The sequence below is a fragment of the Carlito syrichta genome, unplaced genomic scaffold, assembly GCF_000164805.1.
Source record: "Carlito syrichta isolate Samal-C Ts95f unplaced genomic scaffold, Tarsius_syrichta-2.0.1 Scaffold308051, whole genome shotgun sequence".
Taxonomy (NCBI): Eukaryota; Metazoa; Chordata; class Mammalia; order Primates; family Tarsiidae; genus Carlito; species Carlito syrichta.
The window spans coordinates 766,640-793,494 of NW_007252147.1; the positions used below are offsets into that span (position 1 = coordinate 766,640).

General features: G+C 41.1%; 1 protein-coding gene across 1 annotated transcript; it reads right to left on the reverse strand.

Moving 5' to 3' along the window:
* Positions 1-348: 348 nt before the first annotated feature.
* On the reverse strand, positions 349-26,855 carry MCOLN3 (mucolipin 3). The gene is given in 11 exon segments (XM_021715927.1): positions 349-665; positions 2,841-3,047; positions 4,493-4,615; positions 4,721-4,822; positions 7,515-7,664; positions 7,745-7,857; positions 10,535-10,634; positions 13,637-13,733; positions 13,813-13,897; positions 15,346-15,499; positions 26,621-26,855. Coding segments are annotated over 11 exon segments (1,494 nt in total). The 5' UTR covers positions 26,849-26,855; the 3' UTR covers positions 349-530.

Consider the following 26,855-nt stretch of genomic DNA (forward strand, 5'->3'; position numbering starts at 1 on the left):
ACCCAGTGGCCCAGGCTGGTCTCCAACCCCGGAAATCAGGCAATCCCCTCGCTTCCGCTTCCCAAACTGCTGGGATTATAGGTGTGAGCCACCGCATCTGGTTGAGGGATTTTAAATGCAATGATTATTGGATGAACCCGAGAGCAGTCCAGACCAGGGCCACCAAGTTGTCTGAAGCAATGTCAGACCAGGGCTTGTTTTCTACTGATGACATAATCCACACGGTCAGAATAGCTGGAGGTAAGAATATAAGAGCTAAAGAGAAGCACTGAGAACACCTTCTAAAGCTATGGCAAAATAAAATAATAATTCAGTAGCTTCCCTCATCAGAGTTTTTTAAAGCAAGCCCAGCATAAAACTGTAAAGACATTAAATATTGCTCTTACATATAAACATAGTCCTTTGTGAATTATCAATTAGCTCAAAATAATAGTCTTCAAGCATACTACATCTGACCTCAAAATATCCACACAGTCTTCCAGCTCAGTCACATATTATACTGTCCTCTAAATCACAGATAAGCCCGAGAGCTACTTTTTACAACAGCAGAATAAAGATACAGGAGGGTCATCTTCTAATCTATATTTTCCAGAGTTGGGTAGATCCTTACACTCTGATATAAATGTCCAAAGTTCAGTCTCTGGGAAGCCATCTTGTTGGTAATGCTATACAGAAGAATTTTTAAAGCTTTCATTAGTTAGACCCTTTGAAAACAGCTTTATTCCAAATTCAAAAATGGATCATTAGGCAAGAGAAGGGATTTTTCTGGAGAGATTGTTTAGTCACTTTCAAGTACTTTCAAGTACATATTTCCTGGCAAGGAAATATGGCCTCAAGGGTCACTCTTCAGTTTCGCTGAGAAAAAGTGGACCCGGGCTTCTATGGTGGCTCTCCTGAGCTCTTTTCTGGGTCTACTGCAACCTAGAATGAGCATGTGAAATTGGAGTCCTCTTTCCAGAAAGAAACAAGCCAGGCCCATTCACTTTTGAGAACCTCTGTCATTACTGTTCCCTGTAGCCCCGTGACATCCAGGCCAGTAGGAAGCAGGAATCTTAAATGGGACCAATCTTAGGTCACAAGAAGCCTGGCTAATCTAGGCTAACAGGGTGTGGTTATTGCAGGCTGCGGGGTGGACAACCCTAGTCTTCCCTGGAAGACCTCAGCACAGCCTTGGACACTCCTGGGCTGGCCCAGGTGTCTGGATAAAAATCGGTATGCCATGAGGGACCTCTCCAACCTGCACACACTTTTGAAGTCAACACTTCCAGGCAGGCATGCTTGTTTAAGGGCCTCACATCAGTTTGGGGTCCAAGAACCCTAGAATCAGAAATAACTTAGCCAGCCCACTTGGCAAGTGCTCTGAGCCCAAGGAAAGAGGTTAGCAGCACCTAAAAGGTGGGTCTTGGGCTTATGCCATCACGATTTGAAAACCGGCCAGGCTCGGTGGCTCAGCCTATAATCCCAGCATTTTGGGAGGCTGAGATGAGTGAATTGCCTGAGGCAGCGGGTTCAAGACCCACCCAGGAAACTTAGCAAGACCTCGTCTCTACAATAGATCAAAAAAATTAGCTGGGCGTGGTAGCGCACACCTGTAGTTCCAGCTACTCGGAAGGCTGAGGCGGGAGGATCGCCTGAGCCCAGCAGGTTGAGGCTGCGGTGGTCAGGAGCATGCCACTGCACTCCAGTCTGGGTGACAGAGTGAGACTCCAACTCAAAAAAAAAAAAGAGTTGAAAACCCATGTTACTCTTAGAATTGTCGATGTCACCCTAGAATAACAAATCGTTTTCTATGTATGTTCACAAAGGCAGTGAACTTAGAGAACATCACGGGAGGGATCTGAATAGTTACAACCACGTCCTTCCCACTTTCCTTAGTGATCATAAGCACACATCTGCCGAACAGGTACTGAAGACGGTGAGGAAGACATTTAGTCCCTGAAATCTCATTTGGTAAGAATGAATTCATAGCCCTGGTTTCATGAGCAAAATATTCCTAATTATCAACTCCAAACCAAGGTTTTCTCATTATTCCTCGGGTCAATCATACGACATCATGTTATTTTACTCCTCTCATACCAGAAAGAAGAGTCTCCAAGTGGAAGTGCCTAGGCCAAGAGTATACCTCACAGTGTAAGGTTATTAGAAATATAAGTATATGTGGGTGTTTATTCTGCTTTTCCATATTTCAAAGGGCTCAAACTGATTTTTAAGATATCTCATATGGGTGACAACAACTTTTCAAATCAGGTATCTGACTGTATAAAGCGTGCATGACTCGGATTAGACCCATCAATCCCTTTGCTAATTTGGAGGCCAGGTCCCTGGGCTTGTGTCTTGCAGTGCCTTGCAAAGAGCAATAGACTATTGGATTTTTTTTTTTTTTTTTTTTTGAGTCGGAGTCTCACTCTGTCCCCCAGGTTGGAGTGTGGTAGCACACTCACTGCCACTCTGTTGTCGACCTGCTGGACCTCAACAATCCTTCCACCACAGCCTTCCAAGAAGCCAGAACATAAAAACTGGGTTTTTAAAGCTGCTCACAAAATGTTGGCCCTCTGAAGTGCCATCTGTTTTTTTCACTCAATAGCTACTGAATCTTTGTCATTGGAATAAAAAGTTACAGAGCTTGCTTGAAAAAGCACTATTACTTAGAGACAAGACTTTCGACATTTTAGAAGTCCTATTTCTCCTCTGTGTTTGTTCCTAAGTCTCTAAAATTGAGGTCCCTTTTCCTTCATCCTGAAATTACTCCATCAGCTTCCCCCACCTTAGGTAACAAATTTTTGCTGCTATTACACAAGTTCAAGAAGAATGCCGCTACTTACGATTCTTGACAAACTTACCTTAATTGTTTCATATGTATCAGTGATCAGTGCAATGAAAAGACTTAAAATCATATGTATAAAGAGGCTGATGAATGAGCAGAGGTAAATTCTGCTAAACAGCCAGACCAAGTCACTTTTTTGCTGCATTTTTGCAAATGTGGCAAACATGTCATCTCCATTGATCAGAGAGGAAAGGCACTCAGCGACCATGTTCAGAGACCGGAACTGGAAAAAGAAAAAAGGAAAGTTCACTTTATTCCATGTCTCTTCCCATTGGAGACCTTGTTCATCACATCATATTAAACATAATGGAACCAGAGATAGCCCAAGTTCAACTATTCAAACACATAACCCAAGGTAGCCGCACACACTTGCTTTGTGATGTATATAGCATGTGTAAGCCTACTGTTGTCTGTCCTGAGATAAGCAGCTATCTCTTGGAGCTCCTCTCTTTTATTGCTGTTTTGTTTTGGTTTTGAGTTGGAGTCTCATTCTGTCACCCAGGGTGGAGTGCAGTGGCACGCTCACAGCTACCACAGCCTCGACCTGCAGGGCTTAGACGATCCTTCCACCTCAGCCTTCCAAGTAGCTGAAACTACAGGTGCATGCTAACATGCCCAGTTTGTTTTTTGATTGATTGTAGAGACGAGGTCTCACCAAATTGTCCAGACTGGTCTTGAACCCCTGGGCTCAGGCAATCCTCTCGCCTTGGTCTCCCAAAGTACTGGGATGACAGGCTGAGCCACCACGCCCAGACTCGGTGCTCCTCTTAATTGCAGCAGCCTGAACTAAATGCAGAAAGGGCTGGTCTGCACCTCAGTACTCTTCTGAGTCAAACCTTACCCCTCCCCTTTACCTCTACAGAAAGAGATCCCTGAAACACTTCCCTAGAGATACCAGTACCAACCATGCACACTCAGATAGCTCATTGTAAAGTTCTTTCCATTTAAGACAATGGCATAATATTCAAGGCTGTAGCTCTGGTAATATTTCAAATATTTCTACCAATTTCTCCCTGTACTACTTTTTAAAGAAAATCACATTTTCAGAAGGTTAGGCTAAACAGCCTAGTGTATACCAAGGCATCAGATTGACTAAACTTGACTTAACTGGTGATAAAAAGAGACTTAATTATCTTAAATATTGCTAAAAAGAAAAGTTGAAATAGTTGAGTGAGTCAATTATTCTCTCAAGTTGGCTACACTGAACAATGCTACCTTCAACATTTGAAGGCTGAATCACAAAATAAAAGGGTTCATTGAAAAAGGATAACCACAGAAACAAAGAACTGAGTAGCCCATGTTCCCATTCATAAGCAGACCCTGATCATTTATCATAATACTGTAAGCAAGGGATTGGCAGTATTGGGACATTGCCAGGGAGGGGGGTGGCACATAACATCAATAAGGGTAGCTGATCCTAAATCAGGTGAAGTGAAGACCAATCAGAGGCCCAAACTTCAGCTGTACGTTGTTATGACCCTAAACCTGAATTGTACCCCACATCTTTAAAATAAAAATAAAAAAATAAAACGGCCCTGCATCACAAGAGTGACGAATAAATATAAAATATACATTTTAAAAGTAAAAAAAAAGAAGAAAAAGGATAGAAAGCCACCAACCCTATGCTAAGAGCTTAATAATAATGGGAAAACAGTTGTTTATCAGTACCTTATCATGGTAAGGCCCCAAGACGATCCATCCACAGAAGCAATAGCCTAAATAAATCATGGCCGCACAGCAGCAGAACCTGATGACGTTGGGTAGCGCAGCATGAAGGGTCAAAATCAGGAGCTGGGAAAGTAAGAGAGGTCATTAGAATCCCTTTGCCCTTCAGTCAAAGCAGTGCAATGGCCTTGAGAGATATACCAATAGCATGCAGATTCATGAACTCCTTACATTGTACTTCTCAAAGAAACCGAGGTATCGGATGACTCCAAGCCACACAAGCATGGTAGAAATCCCGAGAAGTATGCTACAGACATCATAACTTGTCAGACTCTAAGACAGAGCAGGAAAAAAATATAGTCAGATCATATAACAGAAATTCATTTGGATAAGAAAAGTTTATTGAGATAGCTATGAATCAGGCACTGTTCTGGGTCTTAAGGAGAAAGCAGTGAACAAACAAAATTCTCCATCCTCATGATCCACCATTCCAGTGAAGGCGGGAATATAACGAGACAGTATAAATAAATTAATAGAACCTTTGGCACATTAACTGATAGTCATTGCTGGAGAGGATATTTAGGAAAGGGGCTAAGGAATAAGCATGGTTTTGTAATTTTAAATTGGGTGATCAGGGAAGGTCCCATGAAAAAGGTGGCATTGAGCAAAGATCTGAAGGCAGTGAGGGAAACATTCAAGCAAAAATCTAGAGAGGAGCGTGCCTGGCAAGATAGCGAATCTGGCTGGAATGAGCAATAGAGTTTGCAGTCAGAGATAAAGCAGTACTTCACAACTTTGTCTTTGACGCTGACTCTGTTGGGGAGATTTGAGATACCTGAATAGGAGTGATATGATCAAACGTTGGCTGCTGTGATTGAGAGCAGATGGTTGGAGGGGTGAGGAGTCTACCGTGATAATACAGGTGGCTTGGACCAAGTTGGTCATAGCAGAGGTGATGAGGTGATTTTTGAAGGAATGAATAGGATTTCCTCTTGGATTAGATGTGGGAGAGAGGGAATTAATGAAGGAGAGGAGTCTATGATGAGCTATGGTTTGGAGTTTGAGCAACTGATGAAAGTTGCCATTGACTCAAATTAGAAAGGCTGTGGGTGAAGAATGTTTGGACTGTGGAGGTGAGGATTTTAGAAGTTCTGTGTTAGGTAGGTTAACCACGAGAGGAAAAGCAGACATCCAAATGGAGATACAGAATTGAGTCTAGAGTTCAGGGTAGAATTCCAAGCTGAAGAGTTAGATTTGGGAACCCCTGACAAACTAATACTATTTCAAGCCATGGGACAGGATGAGGTTATCAAGACAGTGGCAGAAAAGAGATGTCCAAGCACTATGCCTTGAAGGCTGATGAGATGAGAGGGAACCAGCAGAGGAAAGTCAGAAGACCAGTCAATGACTTAGGAGGAAAACCAGGTAAGTGACAACCCGGTGAACAAGTTTGTCATCAAAGAGGGAGCGTTCGGCAGTGTTAAAAACTGCTGGTAGGTCAAAAGGAGAATAAATAATTAATTATTGGACTTATTAGAATGGGAGGACATTGGAAAGAACATATTCTATAGGGTTGCCTGAGTGGGACAGACATAAGAAAGAATGGAACTTGAGAGGCTAGGGGTAGAAGGATCACCATGATTGTACCACTGTACTCCAGACTGGGCAACAGAGTAAGACCACATCTCTAACACGGAAAAGAAAAAGAATGGGCCGGGCTCGGTGGCTCAGCCTGTGATCCTGCACCTTTGGGAGGCTGAGATGAGTGGATTGCCTGAGCCCGCGGGTTCAAGATCCGCCTGGGCAACTTGGTGAGACCTCATCTCTACAATAAATTTAAAAAAAAATTAGCCGGGTATGGTAGCGCGCGCCTGTAGTTCCAGCTACTTGGGAGGCTGAGGCGGAAGGATCGCTGGAGCCCAGCAGGTCGAGGCTGCGGTGGCCGGGAGCGGCCACTGCACTCCAGTCTGGGCGACAGAATGAGACTCCGACACACACACACACACACACACACACAAAATGGGAGCATTCTCACTTTGAATGGACAAGGAAACACAACAGTATCTTGACCTCACTTTTCCCTCCAGCCCCACTCATTTTTTATAGAAGATTCTAGCATTTCTTTTCTTTCTTTTTTTCCTTCTTTTTTTCTGAGTTGGCATCTCACTCTTCAAGAAGCTGGAATCACAGGCACACGCCACCACTCCCAGCTAATTTTTTGATTTACTGTAGAGATGAAGTCTCACCAAGTTGCCCAGGCAATCTCCAGCTGTCTCCACCCCCTGGGCTCAGGCAATCCTTTTGCTTCCACTTCCCAAAGGGCTGGGATTACAGGTATGAGCCACCACACCCAGCTTCTAGCATTTCTTGTAAGATTTTGTAAAAAGCTCTTACCTTAATTACCTTGGTGTATGAGTTTTGGGTGTATAAGAATTCACATGCCTCACTAGAGGAGTTAGGATGTAGTATATCTAATATGGAACATTTTTATAGGCGTTCAAAGGATTCTGATGCATTGGTTTGCAGATAACACTTTGAAAAACTGCCTAGAGCCAGGCTCAGTGGCTCAGCCTGTAATCCCGCGCCTTTGGGAGGCTGAGGTGAGTGGATTGCCTGAGCCCGTGGATTCGAGACCCACCTGGGCAGGTGAGACCTCATCTCTACGGTAAATCAAAAATGAGCCGGGCGTGGTAGCGCACGCCTGTAATTCTGGCTACTCGGAAGGCTGAGGCGGAAGGATCGCCGGAGCCCAGCAGGTCGAGGCTGTGGAGGCCGGGAACAGCCACTGCACTCCAGTCTGGGCGACACAGTGAGACTCCAACTCAAAAAAAAAAGAAAAAGAAAAACTCTGCCTAATAGACTTCCTGACTTGAGCTAAGAAAATTATTGTTATTGATTTCAAGTTTACTGGATGTAAGTTTTGGAAGAAATCATGTACTCTGAAAATTCTTAAATTCTGGAAAAATACATTACCATGAATCCAAATCTGAACGAATGATAGCATGATTAGGAAAAAAATTTTTACCTTAGCTTGGATTTCCATTTTTAGAATTGATCCAATGATTGTCAAGATGTCGCTAATAATAATCATAATGTACCATCCATTGACAAATTCCATTTGATCAGAAACAGAAACTTCCTTCTTGTAATGGAGGAGGAAGAAATTGACAAATTCCTTCAGGGAAAGGAGAAGCACAGTGAATTTCTCTGTCCATCAAAATGTCAGCAGCCTTTCTAGAAAGCAGCAACCCCTACCTGCTGAAGTTGAAGTCCTCTAACCACAGATCTAACACAGAGCATTAAGGATGCCAAACAAGCCAGAATGACAAAAGCATCGAAGATCATCATGTAATGAGTGTTCTTCTGAACTGGAAGCAAAGAGGATTACAAAGTAAGACATTCATATGATGACATCTGCTTCTTTTTTAGGATAATTTATTCAAGCATTCTCTCCAGGGAGACAAAAAAGAAACCCTGATAAATGTTCTTCCAATCTGTATTCCAATTTGTATTTAAATAAGGTTTAAAGTCCTTCTTGTAAAAATCACCAGGCCATCAATCCAAGATCTTTCATGATCAGCTTGCGGTCTTTTGTTGTAATGCAAGACTGCATATTAGCATCCCTGCATATTCTATTACAATATCCTTATCTGGGTCTAAAATATTTATTAAGCACCTACTATGTGCCAGCTATTTTTCTAGATGGTGGGATACCATAGACAAGGTATGAACAAGATAGACAAGGTCCCTGATCCTGGGGGACTTCTATTCCACTGCATTGAGACAAGCAAAGAAGTAAGCAAGCACATGAACAAAAAGATAGGAGAAAGTAATATTTTAAAAAATAGTTGTAATAGCTGACATGTATTGAGCCAGCATGGTTCTAAGTACTTTCTATGTATTCACTTATTTGATCCTCACAGCAACTCCAAGGAGGTGGGGGTGATTATCCCCACTTTGCAGGTGAGAAAACTGAAGCAGAGGGAGGTCACGTGATTTGCCCAAGGTCCCAGGGCTGATTCAAACCTTTGTAGTTGACTTCTAGCATCCATCACTCTACATCAGTGTTTCTTGGCATTCCTCGAGAACTTATTAGAAACGCAGCACATTCTCAGGTCCTACCCCACCCCGCACTGAATCAGAAACTCTGAGTTCTGCAAGTCCTTCTGGTGATACGCAAGTGTGAGAACCACTGCTCTGTGTCAGGGAGGTCAGTGGGGCGGGGGGTGAGAGCAGAGAGGTTCATTTATATCACAGCAGCATAAAGGAAGACCTCAGAGAAGGAACAGCAGGTGTTAGCTGTCACCTGAATGAAGAGAAAGCACTACCTTTACAGAGAGTCTGGAGATCTGAAAGTGCAAAGTCCTGGTCAGCATGAGTACAGTCAAGACAGAAAAGTGAGCAGAAGTGTCAGCCATCACGGGTCTGCTGTCAAGCGTGTCTCTCTCTCACAGGGAAGACTGCTCTATGCTGATAAAAAGATAACGTACGCCAGGCTCGGTGGCTCAGCCTGTAATCCCACGCCTTTGGGAGGCTGAGGTGAGTGGATTGCCTGAGCCCGTGGGTTCGAGACCCGCCTGGGCGGCGAGACCTCATCTCTACAATAAATCAAAAAATCAGCCGGGTGTGGTAGCACATGCCTGTAATTCCGGCTACTTGGAAGGCTGAGGCGGAAGGATCATCAGAGCCCAGCGGGAGCAGCCACTGCACTCCAGTCTGGGTGACAGAGTGAGACTCCGACTCAAAAAAAAAAAGAAAGATAACATACTTAAGACTAGTACTTAATGTGGTGAAGCATCCCATGAATGTCTATCACAGGTATCTAATTACTACATAAACGTCTAAATCTATTTTAGAAAAACTAAAAAACCGAGAAACAAACATTTGAGAGAAAGCCCATGTGCCAGGCCCTTTTTTTTTTGTTTAGAAAGCAGGTTTTATTGAAAGGACAGAAAAGCTCCCTCAATGTGAGGGGACCCGAGGGGGTTGCCCCAGGCACTTTTATATGTGCTCACTTTCCTTATTCTAAAGTTTGTGAAGAAGCAAAATTTACAGATGACAAAACAGGTTTATGTCTCAGATGGACAAGTCTGTGATTCAAGAGCCTCTTCTCTTTGAAGTCACCTGTTAGTGAAAAGAATACTGCGATGACAAAATTTCATTTTATTCATTCTTACTATCTCGTTATTACTTCTGAACACGGCAGATCAATCAGTAGGAAAACCTTGAAATAGTGATTACTCAAGTAGAGTCTGAATAAGGATGGTCTACAAATTCCCAGGCCTCACCCCAGTCCACTTGAATGTCTTGCACGGACCTGGAGAAACTGCATCTTTACAGGGACCCGGGATGATTTTTCTGCCCACTAAGAATCCAAGAACCCCTGACCTAATAATTCAGTCCAGCACAACACACCCTTATGTTACTTATGAGAGACTAGAAAATAAGATTGATACATTCTTTCCAGGCAATTTTCTCCAGCTCAGCACCAAAATTCTTGACAGTATTCAGTCGACACCCGAATCCTTGTCCAGATATCCAAGAATAGACCCTTTCGTCTACTTTTAACTGGGTAGAAGACAGTTATAATGCCTGAGATGCTGTAGGACTGGCTCCCGTCTGTCTTTTCCCTGGTTGTACAACCATAGACACCAAGCATCACTTCTGAGCCGTAGTTCCTTCATCTGTAAAAAGAAGGGTTCTACCCATCTCAAGGACATCTTAAAATATTAAAAGAAAGAAAAATGAAGGTGGGAGTATTTATACAGTAGACACTCGATAAATACTGCTTTAGGTATATGTATGTGGGCTCAGAAGTAGGCATCTAGGAACACATAGAGCAAGCAAGGCATTTCGTTTTCTAATGACATATGTATTGCCTGAAGCATCAGATATCTACAATGAGTTGAACTTGCAGACAATCAAGGACTTGGGAGTGGCCTGGTCTTTTGTCTGATGTTCCATCTATCCAGAGGGGCAGTGATACATTAACCATCTTCTGTTATTTGATAACCACTCTGAAACCCAGTAAAGCTCACCACTTACTTGATCCAGACACATGCCAGTCTTTACATTCTCTGATGGAAATGTCATTATCTAAGCTTATTTTAATCCTTCCACTATGAGCCTTGTTGTCAAATGTTATCTGTGAAGACAAGAAGAGGGTCAAAAACATATCTGCAATTTTTGAAGCCAAGATATCCCTAATGCATGAATTAGGAAACAATTCTTTTGAGCAGACAGGAGACCCAGATTCTTGCCTCTAGTCTGTTGCTGATTCTGTTCTTCCTTGGGAAGTTCCCTTTATTTCTCCGAAATAAGAAGGTTGAACTAGATCTTCTGTGGAGAACTTGTAGTCTCTGAAACCCTATGTTCTAGGGCAGAATTTCACCTCCTTCCCATTCTAAGTACCCACAAGATGCCCTCTTGATATGAGCAAGAAGAATAAGTATACAACCATGCCTTCACCCAACTTCCAGCAGGACTCCAGTGAGGGGTAGATTTTTAGTGCTTCTACCATTCTTACCAAGACAGAGCTCACTATTTCTGCCTGAAGACATTTTAGGTGGCGCCACCCAAGAATTACAAAGGGTTTGGTGACAGAGAGTCAAGAGCCACTTCAGGACACCAGTCGCCAAGCAAGGAAAAGCTGTGCCCAAACACCTTCCATAGTTATTTTACAGTCTTCCTTTCTCATGTCCTCCCCTCCTCCCATGCAGGGACAGCACAGCAAGAAAATCAGTCCACTTTTTTTTCTGCCTCTTCTCTTACTCTCTCAAGTGCTGAAGAAAAAAATTTCTCAGAAAAGTCTGTCATGTAAATGAATTTTATTGACGCTTCTCCTTGTGGGGTAATTAGAAATCACTTTGGATAGATTTCAAATAACTTTAAGGATTTAGTCACTCTAATTCTTATGATGAATTAGAAGCTTCCTTGACAAACAACCAAGGGCACAGTCAGCATCTACTTATGTCCACAAGAGCTGAAGGTCCCAGTCCATGGCCACACACAAGGAAGGTGCTCTGTGCCACTTGCTTGAGTCAGAAATGCTTGCCAAGGATAAATCATGCTTTTCCCGCAGAAAGGGCCTCGGGGTCTCACAAATAGTAGGTGCTCACTAAATATATATTGAGTAAATAAACTGTGACTTAATGTCAATCACATTTCAGTAAGACTCAGAAGAAGCTGAATTCCTCAAACAAAAAAGAAAAATACTGGATGAGATTAGATAGCACAGGAAAAAAAATTAGTGAATTTGAAAACATAGCAATAGAAACAATCCAAAATGAAACACACACAAAAAACAGACAAACATAAAACAAACCGAGCATTAATTAGCTATGGGACAACTTCTGGTGACCAAATACCGATAAAATTGGAATCTCTGAAAGATAGCAGGGGTAGGGGGAAGTAAAAGAAAAAATATTTGAGGAAATCGTGCTGAATAAATATCAAATATAATGACAACTATAAACCCACATATCCAAGGTGCTCGATGAACTCTAAAAAAAAATTAGTGACTCTAGAATTCGTTTTCTTTTTTTTTAAGTTTTCAAGCAAAGTTTATTTGGAAAGTAAATTAGAGAGAGAAGGAGAGAGATTCACCTCCCCAAGGTAGAGGAGGGGGCCAAAGCTAAGAAAACATGACAGCCATAGCTCAAAGAGTCACGTGGAGACAGCAGAGTTTAACAAAGCAATGGTTAACCTAGAATTCTATACCCAGAAACTACCCTTAAAAAATGAAGATTTGGAGTAGAATGGAAGTTGCCAGAGGTTGGGAAGCATAGTGGGAAGGCATAAAGAGGGGTTAGAAATGGGTACAAAAATTCAGCTAGATGGAAGGAATGAAATCTAAAGTTCAGTAGCACAATAGGGTAACTGCAGCTAGCAATATTTTATTGCATATTATTAGATAAATAGAGATGTCGATTTAGAATGTTCCTAACATAAAGAAATGATCAATGTTAATGGATATCTCAATATCCTTATTTGATCATTAGAAACTTTATGTTTGTATCAAAATATCACCTGTGTCCCATAAATATGAACAACTACTAGGTGTTCAGAAAGACATTTATTAAAAGATGCTAATTTTTTTAAAAAAATAACTAAAAAAGAAGTTAAAATGCTTTTTTATACATACAAAAGCTGAAATAATTCAACAGCAGCAGACCTGCACTATAAGGAATGTTTAAAATGCCCTTTTGGCAGAAGAAAATAATAATACCAGATAGATACCTGGAACTACCCACAAGAATGAAGCACTGGAAATGGGAACTACATGGGCAAATACAAAGACATTTTTTCTTATTATTTAAATCACTTTAAAAGATGATTGGTTGACTAAAGCAAAAATAAGAATAATGTTTTGTGGAGTTTATAACTAACATATAAATAAACTATATGACATCAATAACATCGAGGCCAAGAAGGTAGAGATGAAAGTACATTGTTGTAAGGGTTTTTTTTTTTATTATTATTTTTGTATGTGAGTTGGAGTCTCACTCTGTTACCCAGGCTAAAGTGTAATGGCACACTCATATCTACTGCAGACTCTACCTGCTGGGCTCAGGCAATCCTTCCACCTCAGCCTAACTACTTAGGACTACAGGTGCACACCATTCCACTTAGCTAATTTTTTTATTTATTATAGAAACGAGGTCTCGCCAAGTTGCCCAGGCTGAATCCAGTTCCTGGGCTCAGGCAATCCTCTCACCTCTGCCTCCCAAAGTGCTGGGATTACAGACCAGATTACATCTGGCCTGCTGTGAGGTTCTTCTACTTATTCCCACTGGTTTAATATAACTTGAAGGTAGACTGTAATAAGTTAAAGATGTATAGTTCAGATCCCAAACATGAAAACATTCATGGTGAGGAAACTCAGTAACAAGAACCCTTGGCAGTGGTAACCTTAAGCAGACAGGCACAGGCTGCTGAGAGCTGACACAGAACCTGCCAACCCCTGTTCCTTTTGTGTCTGAACATTTATCTACTCTGTGCCAGGCACTGGTCTTGATACTGGAGACAGTAACAAACAAGACAGGGTCCCTGCTCTTGTAGAACTTACATTGAGGTGCAGTAGACATATAACTAGATAAAACAATTTTTCTCCAGACTGGAATCAAATGCAGCCCAGCCCACACTTACAGTCAGAGTAAAGTCCTAGCAATCAGGGAGCTCTTGATGACGAACTGTCTGCAAATTAATGGCTTTCAATTTAAACTGGAGCTCTACTGTTAGGAGTCTAGAAAACAGAGGAGACTTTAGTTCCGTGGAAATGTATACACACAAACATAAATTACACTCCCATCTGCTTCCCTCACCTGTGGAAGTCCAGCAATAAGTTGAGTTTATTTTCTTCTGGTGTTCCAATGTGAAAAGATTCGTCTGGCTCGACAAAGAAGCATTCTGCCACAGAAAGGAGCAAAAACATGATATAGAACCTAAAATAAATCAATGAAACTGAGTTTTGAAAGGTTAATACATCTAAGACCCATTATTCAGATTCTATTAGTTTTCTGAATTCAGATTTTAAGAGCTAAACATCAATACCACTGGGTTGCAATGACTCATTTGTTTTTAAGACATCCGTAGCTACATTTCTGGAGTTGATTGGAGCTAGAGAAAGATCTCAACTCTGTCTCATTAGTGTTCTATAGAATGCTATCGTCCTTCCTGTCTTTTTAAGCCTAGATAAACTTTGAATCCTCCCTCTCCCCCTCGCTTTTTTTTTTTTTTTGGTCATTTAAGCATAGGATTTGAAGCACTTGCAGTGACTAAGATAACATTTACTAAGAAGTTTAGGAATCTGCTTTTTTACTATTATGTGCTGACAATTTTTTCTCAATAACCACTTAAAAACAAAAAAAGGAAGAAAGCATTTTAGATTTTGTTTGTTTACATTTACTACCCCTCTGCAAAAAAAAAAAAAAAAGAATTATAGTGGATATTTTTTAAAGTATTTGCATATTTATTTTTTAAGTATACGTATTTCAGGTACAAATTGCAAATAAAACTTTGCTAATAAGAATAAGCTGTGCTATTCCAAGTTCTGATACTTTTTCCTCCTCCTCAACCTACCTCCAAAGATGCTAGCTGGTGAGTTCTATTAGGTCAAGGAAGTTTTATATACATCAAGACTTTGCAAGTGTAATATTTTGTAACCATCATATTTATCTATTTAACTGTCATATCCATCGTGAAAGGGGGTGGACTATAGCGGCTAAGAACACAGACAGCCTGGGTCAAATTTCAGCACTGTCTCTTCTAGTTCCATCCTGGGCAGATCACTTAAATCTGAATCTTTTTGTGTATTTTTGATGCTGTTTTTTGAGATAGGGTCTCACTCTTTTGCCCAGGCAGAAGTGCAGTGGTACGATCACGGTTCACCACAGCCCCAAACTCCTGGGTTTAGGTGATCCTTTTGCCTCAGCCTCCTGAGTAGCTGGGACTACAGGCATGCATCACAAAGCCAAGCTAATTAAAAGATTTTTTTATGTAAAGACTAGGTCTCACTATGTTGCCTAAGCTGGTCTCAAACTCCTGGGCTCAAGTGATTCTCCTACCTCAACCTCCTGAATCGCTGGGATTTCAGGAATGAGCCACCATGCCTGGCCATTTTTGTCTTCTATTAAATGGAGATAATAATAAACCCTGCCATTTTTGTGTTTGTTTTTAAGATTCTTGAGTTATAACAAGGGGCTCAGAACAGTACCTGACACACAGTCATTGCTATATAGTTCTTACTATGCCCTAATAGCACAGACCAAATCAATGTCTTCAGAGTTGAAGTTACAGGCTTTAAGTATCAATTGGGGAGCTAAGAATTCAAGTTCTAGGTTATAGAAAAACATGACCAGTTTCAATTTCTGGATCGATGTCAAAAGTGTCATTTCCAGGATAGCTGCTTCCTCGCTTGTAGAAGTGCTGACAGATTGCCATCGCTGACTGCTGGGTGCCCTTGTTCTCGTAAGCATGATTCCCCACCGAGACATTGCAGAGCTGCAAGTACTTCAGCCAAAAGGAGAATCAGAAAATGGGAATGCCGGCCAGGATGGAAGTAAAGCCCCACGCCCCTTCTTCCCCACCTTTGACACTGGCAGGCTCCTCCCTCTCTCTGGGTGGAGACATTCACAAGGATACATGGAGTAAGTGATTTGCCGTGATGTACCAGGAAGGCAAAGGGCAAAGGGCAGAGGGTAAAGGGCACTCATAAATTAGAGTTCTAGGTACAAGTCTCATTTCTGTCACAAACTTTCTGAGCTTCTAGTTCCTTATCTGCAAAATTGAAGTCTGGAGCCACATCATCTTGGAGGTTCTCTCCTCCCTACAGACTGTGTTCAGGAACTGATGTTTACGTTCAGTGTAAATACTAATTTCATTTGTCTTTAAACTACTTGTAAGGTCAGAGAGGGTTCTACTGTAATATAAGAAGTGGGACACAATTGTTCCAGGCGAACCAGCAAAACCTACTCTTAAAAGAAAAAAGATAGATATATAAATTTAATCTTTATCTTTGCAAGAATATGGTTTAATCACTTTCATAGCAATATTCTTCATCCTAGTGAATTCTCTAAATGAAACAAAATATTACTTTTACAAGTGAGAATCTTAGAGTATCCTGGAATAACTGTCACCTTAAACTCTACATAGGTATTCGTAGATGTTTTCAAAACAAACTGTCTGAGAACAAAGTGTTTCAGAGAAACATGTTTGGCATAGTTGGTCATACAAAGATAAGGATATGGCATCTATCTCTCTTGAAATTAACAATTTTGTGCAGTGACACATAGAAAAATACCAAGGGTGCCAAAAGAATGTATACACATTTTAAGCGATATTATCTATGTACTACTTTTTGAAGTTAAATTGAATAACGGTAGCAATGTGTAGTAAGATGTTTGCTCAAAAGATGGCATTAATCAAATGAACACTAGCATCACCGTGTAACAGGCAGGACAGTCAAAGAAAATGGTGGAAGCATGACTGTCCTTCAAGGGGCACAAGACCATTTGGAAGTGGTATTTGAAATTTGAGAATGTTGTAGAAGCACAATGACAATGGAAGCGTGAGAGTGCCAGAAACTCCAACACGCCTGACAATTGCACGCATTCAATGATAAGTTTGAGACACGTGGTCCTGTGTGTGATGTGCACAAGGGAAGTTTCTGGAGGCCTCACACAGCAACAAGTCCTGCTTCTTCTGCTGTGGTGTTGGAACAGTTTACATGCTCACCATAGAATCTCTCAAACAACGTGCATGCGAGACAAGAGTCAGCAGCATAAACATATGACGCATTCTTAAAACAGCAAAATGGAAAGTTATCAAGTCCACTCTCTAATTTCAGCACTTTAGACACACAGTAGATGCTCAAATATTTGCCAAACTAATGGTGAATTGAAAAATTATTACAATGCAATAGTAGCACTTTGTTACTAGAGTTGATCTGTGCACAGTGAGTTGGTAAACTGTTAGGAGAAGATATGTGATTATGACACCGTTAGGATTGGGAAAATGAGCACAAAATCTACAGTAACAAGTAAATTGTGCAAGTTTCTTAACAGCAATGTGTTCTACCCATATGGGAAAAATAGTATAATGCTGGAGATATTCGGTTCAGAAATTTTTGTTTTCTATTTAAGATACCAATTAGACCAGTGTACATGGAACAAGGGGTGTTTAATGAGAGGTAAATCTGGAAAAGCAAGCAAATAGGGGTCACCAGGCACAGAGTCAAACCTGTAATGAGGCCCTGTGGCCCTTCTGATGCCCACCATGTATGAGGGGGGACCCCCAAAAAACTGGAATTTATTTATAAAAATAGTGTATTTATTCTTACATGCTTAAGTGAAGAGTTCAAAGTATTCTCTGATGCAACACACCTATTGAGACACTTTTTCCACCTCAAAGCAGTTTTTGAACTTGTCGATTTTGATGTCTTTAGTGCTTCAGCCCTTTTTTGCTTTACCTCTTCCACATCAGCAAAATGTTTCTCTTTGAGGACTTTTTTCATCCAAGGAAATCCAAATAAGTCATTCGGGGCAAGATGGAGTGAATACGGTGGATGGGACACAGAGGTTATGTGCCATTTTCGGTCAAAAACTGCTGAACACTCAGCATGGCGTGTGCAGGTGTGCTCATAAATCACCCAGCCATGAAATGGGCAAACACATGGAAAGAATCTCCAAAAAAATTCACTGAAGTCAAACACAGCCTCTCGCAACAACACTAGCTGGTTCAATGATGTTGATGGGTTCTTAGAACACTTACCTAGCCAGAAAGCCTGTATTACAAGGTTGGATCCACCCTCCAAAAAATAATTGTTTTTTTTTTTTTTTTTTAAGGATTCCCTCTCGTATGTGTTTTACGGGCTTAAAATTCTAAAGACATAACCTCCAGCACTGCAGGTACTTGCTAACATTAGAAACTATACTACAGTCAGACTTCCTCACTGTCCCCATAAGGCTTTTTGTGGTGGTCTGAGCATCTGGAAAGAAGCGGATAATCTAGGGAGGGGGCAGGGCTATGTCCAACTAAAAGACTGCTCTGAGCCCAAGTCAGGGTATTCTGGGACAGAAATAGGAGACTATGGTTGGAGCTAACTGGTGGAAGTAAAGATGGTAAGATTGTGCAGGACACCTAGTGGCGGTGGCCCTGGGGGAGGTCTTTCATCGGGCTGGGCATCCATCTTGTCTGGCCTCTGCAGCTTGTCCTTGAAAGAAGTAGATTTTACTCAGATTCATGGGTCCCAGGTCATCCTTTGGGTGCTATGAAGGTTCTTAGCCAAGGTGTCTGGCACTAAATGTCAGCAGCGGTAGGCAGGTAGGTGGGAAGGATGGGAAGTCAACATAAACAGGAATTTATAAGCTTTGTGTGAGTTGCAAGAATAAGTGACTCCAAGAAGACACTGAGGCCTTTCAGCCTAAGCAATTGACTGGGGTATCTGGCATGCAGCAATGGGAGCACCTGCATGCCAGATAGAGAGCCCCTCAGCTGAGTGTCGTGGAGGAAATGTCTGCAGGAAAAGGACAAACCCTTGAGGACTTCAAATGTAAAAGGCAGCTGAAAGAAAAGGAGACACTTAGGTTGACCCAAAATGCCAGGAAATAGGAGGAAAGCCAGGACATTGTCTTAAAATAACTAGGTCTTGATATTCAAGTACAGAAGCATATACAAGGGAGACCCAAGTAAAACAGAATGTATTAATAAAAAATTATGTATTTAGTCTTCCATGTTAAACTTTAGTCACCTTCAAAGTACTCTCTGTTTGATGTAATATAACATCAAAACTCTTTTTTCACTGCCTAAAACAGTTTTTCTTTAAAAAAAAAAAAAAATAGAGACAGGGTCTTGCTATGTTGGTCAGGCTGGTCTCGAACTCCTCATCTCAAGTGATCTTTCTTTCTCAGCCTCCCAAAGTGCTGGGTTCCAGGCATGAGCTGCCACGCCTAGTCTCAAAACAGTTTTTGAACTCATCAGTTTTGATGACTTTTAGTACTTCTGTTATTTTTTGGTTTTGTTTCACCTCTTTTTTCCACATCGGTACAATGTTTCTCTTGGAGGACTTTTTTTGCTTTTTTTTTTTTGAGGAAAGAAAAATAAGTCGCTCTAGGTGAGATCCAGTGAATAGGCAGGGTGGAGTATGGGGGCCATGCCATTTTTCATCAAAAACTGCTGAACACTCAGCGAGGTGTGGGCAGGTGTACTTGTAAATCACCCATCAAGAAATGGGCAGATGCATTGAAAGAATGTCAACAACAACAAAAAATTCACTGAAGCAGAGCACAGCTTTTCACAACACTAGCTGGTAGTGAGAGAAGCCTGTACTACAAGGAGCCCACCCTCCAAAAGATCATTCCGGTTTTTGGGGGGTCCCTTTTGTATAATAAAAAAGGAATACTGTTATAATTACAATATTGGATCACAATGAGCTCTGGAGATTGTAGAGTTGGGTGATATCTTGGGGCTAAATCCTTCAGGATAACTAATTCATTGTGGATATACCTCTAAGGACTGAGATGCCACTGTCCTATTTGTCAGTTCCCCTTGGTAACTATCACCTCACCTCCTATCTGTCACTATCAAGTAAGGAAACTCTGTTTCCTTACAGAAAAGAAAGATCCTTCCTACCTTAATATCAGTCCACATTTTCCCTACCCCTTTCTCAGAAGCATGCAGAATAACTGATCTCATTAACGCCCAAAACCCTACTTATTCAGGAAAATTTTGATTAAGACACTTTTTATCTTTAGGTAAAAGTGGTTAAGGGTGCTTAGAAGATGGTGGAGAAGCCGGGCTCGGTGGTTCAGCCTGTAATCCCACACCTTTGGGAGGCTGAGGTGAGTGGATTGCCTGAGCCCGTGGGTTCGAGACCCGCCTGGGCAGCGAGACCTCATCTCTACAATAAATAAATAAATAAATCAACTGGGCATGGTAGCATGTGCCTGTAATTCCAGCTATTCGGAAGGCTGAGGTGGAAGTATCGCTGGAGCACAACAGGTCTGCGGTGGCTGGGAGCGCCCACTGCACTCCAGTCTGGGTGACAGAGTGAGACTCCAACTCAAAAAAAAAAAAAAGATGGTGGGGAATTGCGGGCCCAAGGTAAACCAGTCTGGTGAGGAGATGGGAAGAGACTGAAAAGCTGCTTTGGATGGGGTGGTTTGGAGGTGCTTGTGAGATGTCTGGCAATCAGTGTTATCTATTTAGATATTGGTACTATGGTTTGAATATATGTGTCCCTCCAAAACTCATATATTGGAACTTAAATGATGGCATTAAGAGGTGGGTATTTAGAAGGCAATCATGAATTGGATTATCAACCTTATAAAAGACTGGCGGTAAGGTGCAGTGGCTCACGCCTGTAATCCCAGCACTTTGGGAGATGGAAATTTGAGAATTGACTGAGCCCAGGGGTTCAAGGCAAGTCTGAGCAATTTGGTAAGACCTCATCTCTACAATAAATCAAAAAATTAGCCAGGCATGCCTGTAGTTCCAACTGCTTGGAAGGCTGAGGTGGAAGGAGGGCCTGAGCCCAGTAGGTAGAGGCTGCAGTGGCCATGAGCATGCCTCTGCACCCCAGCCTGGGCGACAGAGTGAGAAGGTGCAATCCCTCACCAGACATCAAACCTACCAGCAGCTTGATCTTGGATTTCCTCAGCTGAACTGTAATCCTGTTGTTTATAAGTTACGCAGTCTCAGGTAATTTGTTATAGCAGCAGGAACAGCCTAACACAACTAGGATAAGGAATCTACATTAAAAGAAGAGAGAGATGATATGTAGGATGGTCTGAATGCCAAGTACTCTCTTTCGAAGACTCAGTCTAGGCCTAGAACTAAAGATAAAGATGTTTCATAAAGAATGTACTAGACTGTTTACCTCTTGCCTCTATCCCTCCCACAAAAAAACAAAACAAAATATAACACCCCACCAAACTACCAATTTGGTTCAGACTAGTTTTAGAGAACTCAATACACCTAAAACAAAATTCTCAAAACTATCTCCAGCGTTATGCTATTTTCTCTTACAAATTGTAGACCATAATTCTGTCAGTTTCTGCAACTTATTTCTATTACTGTAAATTTCTGGTTCATTTTCCTAATCCTAACACTAACAGATCTATTTGGTGCCATAAATATGTATTTTATCCTAGCATTTACCATCTCACTGTGCAATGATCATCTCTAGAAAATTATAAGCCACAATTGCACTATAATATTTGTTTAAAGATGAGTTGTAATAATTTTGAAATGTGTTCTCCAAATTAATCCAGGTTGGGAATATTGATTTCAAGAACACTTTCAATGATCCCTACAAGATAAAAAATAAATAAAAAATTGTAATCCTGAGAAGGTACTATTTATTGCAAAAATAATTTATTAGAAACTCACAATAAAATACAATTTTTATCTGTTATGAAAAACAAGCTTGCTTTTTGTTTAGGGGTTAGTCAGCGCCACAGTAAAATCATTGTCAAGTATGAAATAAAGGCTTTACTTATTTTTAAGTGAAGTTTTAGGTCTTGGTTGCCATACACACTCTGCAAAGTTAATATTCTCATTATTTGCTTAGGGCCTGAAAGTATAAGCTCTGAAGGCTTAATGACTACTTGCAACCAGGGTCATGGTTTGTAATTTTAAATATTTGAGGCTTCCATGAGAAGCCCTAGCTCTGATACTTTTAATTAAATCTGTAAAGTCTCTGGCTCTTTGTTTCTAAACAAAAGCTTTTCTCCATTTCTAGTTTTGCAAGTCTGTTGACAATATTTTTAAAAAAACAATTTAGAAAGGGTTTGCTTCATGTCATCTCCAAGCAGAAATATTCAACCTTCTACATTTGAACATCAGTTTCTATTCTGCACATTGCCACCATCTTCTAGTTTGTTCTCATCTCCAAGTTAAAAGTGTGCATGCTTGGTTTACCTGGTTCACTGCAAAGATGATCTGATCGTATACATCGCCTTGTGTGTATACTGCATACGTGTCATCCATCCGGTCCACGTATCCTTTTAGGAAGAGGTGCTTGAACGCTATTGTGTTCTCTTCCTTGAAAGCCACCACCATCTGGTTACTTAGCCCAAAAAAGACCAGCTTAAAAGAAAAAGAGAAGTGGTAAGAGGGTGGAAAATGTGAGCAGAAAAAAGTGGAAGAAGACGGCACAGGTGCTTGAACGGCAAATAGAAGTTTAAAGCGAATTCTTTAAGACATCCAGAAGGTCCTGCCACAGGTAAATAATACATTGTAAGAACGTCCAAGTCCTATTGCCAAATCATATTCCAAGGACTAATTACCAAAGACGTGACAGTAAGAACAAAAATGAAAATATTCTTTCAACTCATTTCTAGGTTAAAATATATTAACACAATGTGTCCTTAATATTCATGCAGGATTGACCTCAGAGTTTTACGTGAAAACTCAGTTGTTCACACACACAAAAGTTGTTTCACAGCACTGCCAGCCCGTTAACACCAGGCCTTTCAATTATACCTAAAAACTTGCTTTACTCCAAGTCTCTTTTGTCTTCTTTTCCCTTCCAAGTCCTGCCCGCCTTTCTCTCTCTCTCTCTCTCATAGACACACACACACACACACACACACACACACACACACACACACACACACACACAATAAGTTTAGAAACTACACTCTGATTTAGATCCCAGAGTGAGCCAGGCTCGGTGGCTCAGCCTGTAATCCCGCGCCTTTGGGAGGCTGAGGTGAGTGGATTGCCTGAGCCCACGGGTTCGAGACCCGCCTGGGCAGGCGAACCTCTTCTCTACAATAAATAAAAAAATCAGCCGGGCGTGGTAGTGCACGCCTGTAATTCCAGCTACTCGGAAGGCTGAGGCGGAAGGATCGCCGGAGCCCAGCAGGTCGAGGCTGCGGTGGCCGGGAGCGGCCACTGCACTCCAGTCTGGGCGACAGAGTGAGACTCCAATTCAAAAAAAAAAATGGATACCAGAGTGAGGTGGGATGTATTTTATGTGTCATACGCTATTCCAGGAGTTTTCTGCACACTAGCCCTGCAGGATAGTTCCAATACAACAATTTTATAGATGAGGCTCAGAGACTCAGAGAAGCAAAATAATTTTTTCAAGTCACATCACTAGCCAGTGTTTAGATAGTCAAAATTGGAGCCCATGTCTGACAGACTAAATCCAGGCTCTACTCAACCCCGTCATACTACACAAAGTAATCCAAGTTTGGATCAGAAAAAAATAGAGAGAGTAGACAAATCTTTTCGCCTCTCCACTCCACCTGGATTGTAGGGCCTGTACCTACACCTGTCACCACTCTCCACATTTCTGAAGAGTCTCTTGAAGTTAGGTGTCCTTTTTTACATCCTAATAAGATGATACCTTGATATTCTAGGGACTTTACATCTATTGAAGTTATGACCAAAACGTCTCCAAAGAATCCCTAAAGATAGAGAGGAACCCCTCCCCCCCCAAAAAAAACCTGAATTATCTTGTATAGGCTTCATCCCTAGGTAAGAGTTCTATGAACCCATCAGCATCAGTGTACCAGCTAGCGTTGTTGGGAGACGCTGTGTTAGGCTTCAGTTAATTTTATTTTGGAGATTCTTTCAATGCCTTTGGCCCATTTCATGATGGGTGATTTACACAAACAACCTGTCTCCACCGGTTTGAGTGTTCAACAGTTTTTAACCAAAATCAGCATGACCCCAAGCATCTTTTGTTTGTTTGTTTGTTTGTTTACTTTCCCAGATTTAAAAAAGTCCTCAGAGGGAAACATTTGCTGATGCGGAAGAGGCGAAACAAAAAATGGCAGCAGCACGAAAAGGCATCAAAATTTATGACTTCAAATTGAGCAGTGGAAAAAGCATCTTAATTGGCTTATTGAATCAGATGGAGAGTACTTTGAAAGTGAATGAAGTTCAAGCATGTAAGAATAGATGTGATGTTTTATAAATAAATTCTGGAGGGTTTTTGGGTCCCTTCCTTGTATTCTTACCAATCATTCAAATCCATGAGTACCAGCCACATGTCAGCACTGAGCTAGGGACTGAGCCTACAATGAGAAGACCATTGGTGCCTGCCCTCAAAGGCTTAGTGGCAGCGACAGATAGGGGGTAACAATGGCAAAGAAAGAACTGCTGTAATTCAGAGAGGAAGCCAGGTAGTGGGAAAAAGGGAATATTTAATATCAATACCTATCAGCGTAGATACCCTTCTTGTGTTGCTGCAAACACAAAATCTCCAACTTAATAGAAAGACCAACTTTTTTCCCTGAAAAGAGATAATCTCGCTAAATAACCCTAAGTCAGCCTCATTTGCTCAATTACAAAATTGTCTTTATCTAATATTTGTTTGTTCAGCATCACAAGAAACCCTTAGCTCCTTTTTTTTCCCTCCTGGACTCAGGTGATCCTTCGGTCTCAGTCTCCCAAGTACCTGGGACTACAGCAGTGAGCCACCACATCCAGCTAAATTTTCTAATTTTTTTTGTAAAGACAAAGTCTCGCAATATTACCCAGGCTGGGTTGAACTCCTGAGCTCAAGCAATCCTCCTGTCTCGGCCTCCCAAAGTGCTGAGATCACAGACGTGAGTCACTGTGCCCAGTTCAGCTCCTTTTAAAAACTTACCTAAACACTTTTTACATACTTATTACTAGCATCCTTAATATCTTAAGCTATTGGTCAGTTTTCCTCTTGACCACTCTAGTAAACTCAGGAAGGCTGGAAGAGCTTCCTAAAATTAAGGAGTAATTAAGAACATAAATCTTAGAGAAAATAAATCTGAGTCTGACTCTCATTTCTACTCTCCCAGTTTCCTTACTATGATGAGGTACTTTAACTTGCTAAGCCTCAGTGTTCTCATGTGTGAAATGAGGATCCTACTGTCTACCACTAACTTGTTTTAGGAATTGAACATGAAGATGTTTTTAAAATGTTTAGCATAGCAAACACTCAGTGGTATCTATTATTATTCTAAGTAGAAAATATTCATGTTCAACTGATACAGATTGTCCTCTTTATAAGAAATAAGACACATAAACTTTTCCCTGTTGTGACACACTGTGTTATCAACTGGAAATGAAGAATTTCAGTTCTAACTGGCTAAATACCATCGAGAATTCAACATCCATTTTCAGGGTGACAACAGAGAGAGTGCTTGCCTCCAAAGTCTTCACTTTGCCACCAACTAGCCATGTGACTTTTAAAGAACTCTATCAATATCAGCTTCCTCCTCTGTAAAATGAGAAATACTAGTATTTACCCAAGAAGAATGTTGTTAGAATTCAATGAAATCATGTACCAGAATAAAGTAGTCGCCGAATGTTTGTTTCCTGCCACTACAATTAGCATTAGAAACTTAAGCAAGAATTCTACCAGTTTCATATGATTGTAGAAATTGCCTTAGCTTCTAACAGTCATAAGTATTTGCTTTCATTAAGCAGTTAAAATCAGTAATAACAAGGTATTTTTTTAAATCAAATACTAGCTGTTTATTTACCTATGCATTTTTCACCATGTTGAGAAGAGTAACAATAAAAATAAACCTAGCACGTCTATTTTTTCCTCATTAAAATCTGCTTTTTTTTTTTTTTTTAAAGAGACAAGGTCTCGCAACGTTACTCAGGCTGTTCCCAAACTCCTGGTCTCAGGCAATCCTCTCACCTTGGCCTCCCAAAGTGCTAGGATTACAGGCATGAGCCACCACACCTGGCCCGCTTTCGATTTTAACAAGAGATAATTACTCTCACCAGCAGGAAAACATATTTTTATAGGAATAAATCACAACCAGTATATTTAAGAATCACAAAATAGGCTGGGCTCAGTGGCTCAGCCTGTAATCCCAGCACTTCGGGAGGCTGAGGCAAGCAGATTGCCTGAGCCTGTGGGTGAGACCTGCCCAGGCAACTTGGCAAGAATTCGTCTCTACAATAATAATCAAAAATGAGCCAGGAGCGGTAGCATGCACCTGTAGCTCCAGCTACTTGGAAGGCTGAGGTGGAAGGATTGCCAGAGCCCAGCAGGTTGACACTGGGTTGGCTATGAGTGTGCCACTGCACTCCAACCTAGGCGATGGAGTAAGTCTCCAACTCCAAAAAACAAAAGGTAGTTTCCCCCAAAAAATGTTAAAAGCGGGCAAGGAAATGAAATTCAAAATGTCCCTTTGTACTAAAAGGACATGTGTTACTAGCTCCTCCTGCTACTCTTCTGTGAGCTACCTCCACATTCTTCCACTGGATGGTTCTCAGGATCGCGGGGCTTGGAGAATCTAAGAACTTGCCTGTAACAGAAACCCTTGAAGTTTCTGGAGGCAGAGAAATTCCCAGGAAACTAACTAGGAAGGAGATTAATGTCTTCATGTGGACATTCAACTAAACCTCTTGATTGGAAGTCATATATTAAATTTTTTTTCCTGAAAACTAATTAGATTATTATAACTTAATAAAAGATGAGAAGAAAAAAAGTAAGAAAAAAGCCAGTTTTTCACAAATATTGAAGACAGAAGGGTTTAAGATAGTATGTTTCCTTATTTTTATGGTTCTCCATTATAGAATATAGTTAAAAGTTATTAAATAAGCAAATGAAAAACACCCCACTGTCTGCAGTTCTCTTTGTTGTTAAAAGAGGCTTTCACCAAACTCATGACCTGAGATGCTCACCTGGATAGTCACCATTGCAATTTTTAGAATTTGGATGGCAAGTTTCCATGGCTTTCTACCTCGAGCCCAGAACTTCTCACAAGGATTCATGAAAAAAAATTTGAGTTTTCGCCTCATCTGTTCCTCTAGGAGAAGCTCCTCAGACGGAGATGAATGCTGGTTAAAACTACAGTGATTTTCCTCTTCGTGAGAGCTGCACGTACTTATAATCACCTCAGGATTTGCCATCTCTAGG